General features: G+C 36.9%; 2 protein-coding genes across 3 annotated transcripts in view; one reads left to right on the top strand and one right to left on the bottom strand.

The window, feature by feature from the left end:
- Positions 1 to 368: 368 nt before the first annotated feature.
- Positions 369 to 3,146, bottom strand: cript (cysteine-rich PDZ-binding protein). The gene is made up of 5 exons (XM_027002668.2): positions 3,060 to 3,146; positions 1,674 to 1,739; positions 1,388 to 1,442; positions 1,179 to 1,282; positions 369 to 1,028 (listed from the first exon to the last, which is right to left on the bottom strand). The coding sequence occupies exons 1-5, from the start codon at positions 3,073 to 3,075 to the stop codon at positions 964 to 966; spliced, it is 306 nt and encodes a 101-aa protein (XP_026858469.2). The 5' UTR covers positions 3,076 to 3,146; the 3' UTR covers positions 369 to 963.
- Positions 3,147 to 3,505: 359 nt separating this feature from the next.
- pigf (phosphatidylinositol glycan anchor biosynthesis, class F) overlaps positions 3,506 to 7,640 on the top strand; it is a 4,914-nt gene continuing 779 nt past the window's right edge. The window contains exons 1-6 of one of the 2 annotated variants that reach the window (XM_027002638.2): positions 3,528 to 3,561; positions 3,675 to 3,687; positions 4,044 to 4,299; positions 4,397 to 4,488; positions 4,667 to 4,783; positions 5,344 to 5,452. In XM_027002638.2, the coding sequence (XP_026858439.1) occupies positions 4,072 to 4,299; positions 4,397 to 4,488; positions 4,667 to 4,783; positions 5,344 to 5,452 (546 nt within the window). In that variant the 5' untranslated portion in view covers positions 3,528 to 3,561; positions 3,675 to 3,687; positions 4,044 to 4,071. Of the gene's footprint in view, positions 3,688 to 4,043; positions 4,300 to 4,396; positions 4,489 to 4,666; positions 4,784 to 5,343; positions 5,453 to 7,640 lie in introns of both variants that reach the window. The other variant, XM_027002637.2, reaches the window with a different exon arrangement.

Genomic DNA, 7,640 nt, shown 5'->3' on the forward strand with positions numbered 1-7,640 from the left:
TGTAAAACCAGCCACTGTATCCCATTAAGTACAGTATAGGTAGCAGATATAGCAGTTTTTCTTCTGTAATGTTATTCTGACACTAAAATTACAATCTTATAATTGTATACTACTCTGTTACAACCATGTAGTATATGTTAAATCAATCAGTGTGATATTTCAAATAATTTGCCTTTCATATTTTATTGTCATATGTGAAAGAATTTACTTTACTTGGTTTTCTCTCCCATTTTATTTTGGCTAAAAATAAATATTTACAGGAATCAAATTATAAGAAACACATAAGAATACATAAGTTAAAATAAGTAATGATAAAAAAGATGAATTATCAATATAAATACTGGTATTATACAATAAACAGTCTAGAATTAAACATAATCCTCTTTAATTTTATATACCCGTTACAGTGTCATTTAGACCAGGGAAAAATACAATGTACAGTGAGCCATGAACATTTTGCAAATGGATGATATTTAAAATGTCAGAATTGAGACCTTAGGCTGAACATGTCACAACAGATATTAACAATGAAGACTTGCTACTAAAAGGTTCTTTGTAGTTACTGAGATTATAGGTTTGTTTCAGAAAGACAGAGTAGAGTGGTTTTAAATCGTATTAACAAATGAACTAAAAAGGTGGATGTTTTATTTAATATACTCATAATTTGTTTGGAAAAGATGGAGGGGAAACAAGCACTCTCACTAGTTCCCTTGAAAAAAGGCATCAAATTTTATACAAACAGTACAAGCCTATATATTGTTTAAGTTACCTATCATCAAAATATTTTCAGCATGGATATAGTTATCAGCTACTGTATCACTGTGCTGAACTGCAACACAAATGACAGCATTGGTGAGCACAGCACTAAACTCCACTATATTAACCAGCTGAATGCAAGTTTTAGTTAAAGACAGCAAATCACTTTCATGCATCCATTCCCAGACTCAGCCAACAAGAGATCAATCACACTGAAGTCTGCTTGTAATTCTTTGTATCAAGAACCTTCTTTCCACACATAGCACAGATCCCTGGCAAAATGTAAAACACAAGAAAAACACTATTCAGTATGCAGAATGTAATGCAAATTTGCAAAATTAAAATCAAAATGTGATTACAAAATCAAAGCTACCAACCAAGAAACACTAAGCACTACTGAAATACGTTTTAACTTAGCTTACCTTTCTTGTAAGCACATCCCTGGCAGTAGTGTGATCCAGACTGGTGAACAGAACTTTTGCATATTCTGCATGTAGCAAAACCTGACTTTCCATAGGGATCAAACCTGGTACAAACAATGCAATGTGTACATTTCAGTATTATGATCAATTGAACAACATAAGCAAGGTAGCAAAGTTCATTTCATTTACAGAATATTGCATTAACATACCTGCCCTTTTTAGATGTCAGCATTTTATTTTCATTGAGTTTCCGGCCACCACTCTCTGTAAAGCACATCAATTACATGGTAAGATTTCTTAGAACTGACTAATTTTTGCATTGTCAAAATCTGGTGTCTTTTTTTTTTTTGGGGGGGGGGGGGGAAATCACACAGTAGACCTGTAGCACATCTACTGCATATGGATAAAATGTTATGACACACACACACACACACACACACACACACACACACACACACACACACACACACACACACAATTCTTTATACATAGGACCTGTTGTATTTCTTGCCCCATCTTTCCAAGTATCAGGAGTGATAACTCGTCCAAGTTTCTTCTCACCTGGGGAGGGGAACATTCAAAACTGCAGTCAAAAACTATGAAAGAACACTGAAAGCTTACAAATGTGAAGCATTTGTGTTTCTGACATTTCATAACAGGCTTCTGAATCTACAACAAGCTACTGCTTAATACCCAAAATGGTCTGATTCCATTTCTGTTAACATGCCCCTGTTTGGACTAACAGTAACATATCATACTTGCACAGGAAAAGCTAAACGTTGTATGTTTTAAAATATAACCTAAAATATAGGCAAGACTGAAATTTTAGCTTTATTAGGGCCTACTTGACAGACACTAATATTCACCTTCAACTTGTTTATAAATATGATATCATAATATGATCATTGTAAGAATAAAATTCTTACTGTTTGTATAAAATCATTGTTAGTCTAGAATATAGATCATGTTAGATGATCAGGCATGGACTGTCCATGCTCCCCTAATCTGATGATTCAGAACTCTGTTCTCTCTGTATAACTACCTGCCCTCTCTGACTTCATACTGTACTTCATGTCATAAAATAATATTTCCTTAGTACCAGTAGAACTTAAGACAACCGGTAGCAGTTGGCTAATCTCCAGATGTTCCCAACCAGATCTAATCCTCATCACACCTTTGACCTTCTCACACACGCACACCTTGCTTTCCGCTCTCCGAATCACTTCTCTTTCCCTCACCAGCTCCTCAGCCCTACAAATACATTCCCTCTGCTAGGAAACTATAGCTTCTCTGACTACTATTGACTGTGGTCTATTGATTTGGGCCTGCTCTCTGAGCTCGTAGAGAGAACAGACTACATAAAGGGGGACTGCTGCACTTCATGTGAACAACAAACTAAGGACTCTTACAGGCATTCTTTAGCTCTGGCTCAGAACCACAGTTGTTAATACTACTAGGTACTCAGCTAGGTACTCAGTAGCCAACCAGATTAGTCTTCTTCAAAAATAGATCATGAAGATGATGCTACGCAACAGCGACACACTTTCAAGTACAAAATTGTACTTGTTTAGTTAGCTAGCTAGTTTAGCTAACTGATAGAAAGAACGAGCAATTCAGTTAGTTAGCTAGGTTAGCTAACTAGCTAACCAAGTAGCTGTTGCTAGCCAACTGCCTCTGCTGGCCTTTTAAACGAATCCGTTGCCTGCTATATTTCCACCTGGCTAACGCTAGCTAATGCGCTAGCTAGTTAAGATACACAGCAGGGTAACGTACATGTAACGCCATTATAACCCAATATCTAACTAACAAATAATTAAATTGATTCAAAGTCAAACAAACATTTATATTCGTCGTCGAATAAAACATCAATTACATACTCACATTTCTCACAAACCATTGTTGTGTATCTCTTAAAATAGTAGTTGTAAATAACCTGTTATGGCTGTGAAGCTAGAAAATACGACTGATGAAAACGTAGCGTTTAAAGTAAAAGTCCCACCAAAATACAGAGAACGACGCTTTTTTGATCAGGCTTTATTCCCGAATTTAACTCTGCAATAGCTTGCGTGAAGTATTTATTTTATATTGTCTCTATTAAGATGCAAGGCATCTTTCCCCTATTTTATAAATAGCAGATACATTCAATAATTCACATTATAGGGGCAGAAACAAGTTATGATGTATCTATCATAGCTAACAAACATGATGTTTATTATATTTTTAGAGGTAAAAAAGAGTCTAATCAGAATCAAACGTAAAAACATTAATTTCACAGGTCTTCACTTGCAGTAACGCCAATGTGTTTTATTTTGGTTTATGCTGTCACTGTCACTTCCTGATACCCTGAACTAATGGACGTCGAGATTAAAGTTAGCTAAAATAGGTTAGCTATGCTCCATGCTTATATTGCTTGTGTATTGTTATATGATAATGGAGTTTAATATTTAGTTTTTTGTTGTTGCTGTTTTATTGTTTTTTTTTCTTTCGATCCACTAGACAACTGCATCAGGTAGGTACAACAACAAATGCACTGTTGTGTAAACCAGAAGCTAGGTAAAATCGCTATTGTTAGCTGTCAGACTTTGCTTCTCAAATAGAGGCCGTTATCTAGCTACAAATTTCGTTTGTGTGCAGTGGTTAGCTTTATCGGTTATATGTGAATTTTTTTTTATTATTATTTCTAATGCTCGATGTGTTTTTTGCTATTTGAATATTAGTATTTTAATGTAGCCAGCAAACTAGCTAAATACCTTTCAAGATTTCAATAAACAAAATAAAATCAGTGCTACAATTCCCATAATTCTAATTTTGAGTGCATGGCAGAATCTTCATTTATTAAGTAATCAATTTAATGTCTTTTAATAGAAACACTAAAACGAGAAAAGCCGAGATCATGTGGGACGTGGAGATCAGAGGCATGACATCAGCTCATGCCATTATTGCTGCTTCTATCTTCATGGCAACGGTCATACCGGTTGTTCTTGTTGATAACTTCTCTGTGTATGGGACTCACTTGGTCTGGCTTTATTCTGTTGCTTGCTCTGTTGCTGTCGTTAACATAGCTGTGTTTTGGCTTCTTGGTATTAGTCCACCAACAAAGAAGAACACGTTAAACTATAAGGTACAGATGGTCATCTTAAAAGAAGACAGAAAACTTTTATTTGATTTTGTATGAAACAAATAATTCATGTGAAGCATTTCTCTTGTTTGTTTGCCAGTTATCTAGACTTATCAGATCCTGTGTATACTTTGTGCTATCATGTCTCTTCTTCCACGCTGTGGTTGTCCTGTATGGAGCACCTCTGATAGAGTGAGTATTATGTGTAAATAAGACTTTTTAGCATGTACTAAGGGATGAATTTTCTGGCAGATGATCACAACTGCTGTTTAAATGAATAGTGACTGAAAGTTTGGGTCAGATCAAGTCAAAATATTTTTGCGCTTCTGTGACCAAACTATATATCAGATGCTGATGTTTCACTGTTCAGGTCAGCTCTGGAGACATTTTCCTTGGCTGTTCTGCTTTCCACTCTCACCACACTGAGGTGTCTGTGTATCCTGGGGCCAAACGTGCAGGCTTGGATTCGGGTCTTCAGTAGAGACGGGTGGGTGCTGATTATTATGACTGTTACATTGCAGGTTAAATTCTGAAATTATTCACCTGAATTTAATTAACTGTTCAACATTTTTCCATTAGCAAATAGTGTGAGATAGAGAGAGAGAGTAGTAGTAGCGCTCTTTATAGCGCTGTGCCACTAGGTGGCGATCTTGAACCATGGTCAAGAAGGGGACTTAACAGTAATCCAATACGTCACCTTAGTTTAAAACCTAGTTTACCTTGACTGGTTTGTAATTTTGAGATTTGGAAAAAAGTATTTTATTAGTAACTCTCACTTGCTCTGAACTGATGAGGATATGCAGTGTTTATACAGATGTGTTATCTGTGAGTACTGTCTTCCATAATCCAAATCCTACCCACATTGGATTTATTACAGTATTCCCAGTGGCTTTTGTGCTTGTAAAAGATTGCAATGACCTTTCCCCCCTCCATCTGTATTTAGTGCTTGGGTGAACAACAGATGCATGAATGCACATTTTAAAATGTGTCATTTCTAAACACGTAAGTTGTTTATAGTATTGAGTAAAAAATACAAGTGTGTTGCAGAGCGATGTCCGTGTGGGACACTTCTCTTCAGATCACTAGCAGCTGCAGCATAGTTGGGGCCTGGTTTGGAGCTTTCCCCATTCCCCTTGACTGGGACAGACCCTGGCAGGTCAGTAATGAAGGACACTATAAACACTCAGATTACTGACATTACAGGTTAGGTTATTTCAGGAGCAATGGACATTACATACCTATATGTTGGGCTAATGTGCCTCCTAAGCTAAAAGCATGGATTGTCAATAGACAATACATAATTGAAGTATAATTTACTCCAATGCTGTGTCTAGAGACAGCGTAAATGGATTAGATTGTGGTTATATATGCTAAACTGATGGAGTGATTAATAGTATGGAAAATATAAGTAATGTTAATTGTGCTGAGTGCTTCACAGTATGGAAAATGCAATGTTTTTCAGAGTTTTGCTGTTGCATAATATGAAGCTTTAGTTCCATGTCATTGGTCTATGGATGTGCCTCATGTATAGAGGAAGGAAACCTTAGAAAGAAGAAACCTAGCAAAGAAATATTGTGAGAGGTGGTTTCCACCATGTTTGCTTCAAGTAACATGGGCATAGCAACCTTCAAAATTGTCTGAACCAAGATATTTCTATATACTGCACCTTATGCAAGTCCATACCTCATGCTGCTTTTGACCCATTTTGTAGATGGTGTCTGTATCTGTATTTCATGTATTCTCTCTGTGTACAAAAGGCTTTGTTTTTACCTTGTCCACTGGTTCTGCCACTTAGTCTGAGCGTCCTTGTGTAAGCACGTCTCCATAACCATCCCTTAATTCCTGCAAATTACCCGATTCCAGAATTCATTCTCAAATGCCCATTGAAGTACAAAATTCCAAACTGCCGAGTTCATAGGCCAGGTAAAATGGCTGTTTATCATCTTTTTGTGTATAATTTTGTCCTGTTCAAAATGTAGTATATCAATATCATCACTAAAATTTCAGGGTGATTTAGCCATGGTGTATAATGCATAATCCCAGTAGTGAAAATGGAGAAACCACAGTTGGCAGTAGCAAACAAACTGCAAAATGCCATTGGACACCTTTGAATTTATGGTAGCCAGAGGAGGTTTTTGTTAGGAAGGAACTAGCAATCATTAAAAAGTTCTAAATGAAAAAGTTCTGAAAGCACAGAAGGAGTGCACTGTGGTTTGATTTATTTCTGTATGGCACAGAGACATGGATCAGAGAAGGGGCTGGTCTTTGCCACAGTGCCCTCAAAGTTACACACTCAAGTCTCCAGTGAGCCTTCTCAAATGCACAGCAAATGTCTAGACTAAGGCACGAATAGGGGACTAACAGACACACAGAGTGGAAGTGTGTGCTCAGGCTGGAACAGAGCAGGTCGTCATTAGAGTGAATTAGGTGGGGGATCTTTTGTGGAGTGGTGGAGAGCCTCGTGACTTATGTCACCACTGTACTCAGCCCTATGACACCCTGCTGTAATGGAGCCCATATCACCACTACATCTCAGAGAGAATTGAAAAATCAATCTTGCTGATGGTTTTGATTTTGGGTTACATGGTAAATGTAGAGTGTTTTAGAGAGCAGAAAGCTTCCATCCTCTAAAGAGGGAGTAAGGGGAAAGAGCACTGGGGAGAATGCAAAGGCTCAAATAGGCTTTCCTTTACATGAAATCTGGTGCCATGTCGCATGCTGAACACCAGACTAATATCAAATGATTAAAATGCAGAATTCTGGCTAAATAGTTTTTTTTCCCTTAGTATAGAATGCAAGTTTCACATTAATGGTAAAGATATGAAAAAAAAGAGATAATCCTAACCAGGATCCAAAAAGAACAGGTCAGAACATTTTTCCCTTCTCATGAAAAGGTTGCCTTTTTGTAGACAACTCTGTGAGAACAATGTTATTTAATTGCCAGACCAAAAGGGATTAGTAGTGCTCACATTAAGGCCACAGACGGTCACGGACCTAAGCAATGATTTTGGTCATCAGCAATGATGTGAGGAAATTCCTCATACCACCACCAGTCGTTTTGCTTCTCTGACACAAAAAGGCCCAGTATGTGTTTTTTTTCTTCACATTCAGAGGTCAAAGTGGAAGTAAAAGAGTAGCCAGCCTTTCTGAAAACCAACTTTATATTCAGTAATGATCATTTTGAGGCAAGTCATCCAACAAAATGTACATAAGTATTAATGTTCACTGAGCTTAAAAAGTTGTTGCAACTATTTAATAAAATAATCTGCACAATTTGCTAAACTTCACTTATATTCCCACTTGTAACAGACTAGGCGTTTATTCCATAATATCCATAAAGGTTT

The sequence above is a fragment of the Electrophorus electricus genome, chromosome 14 (assembly GCF_013358815.1).
Source record: "Electrophorus electricus isolate fEleEle1 chromosome 14, fEleEle1.pri, whole genome shotgun sequence".
Taxonomy (NCBI): domain Eukaryota; kingdom Metazoa; phylum Chordata; class Actinopteri; order Gymnotiformes; family Gymnotidae; genus Electrophorus; species Electrophorus electricus.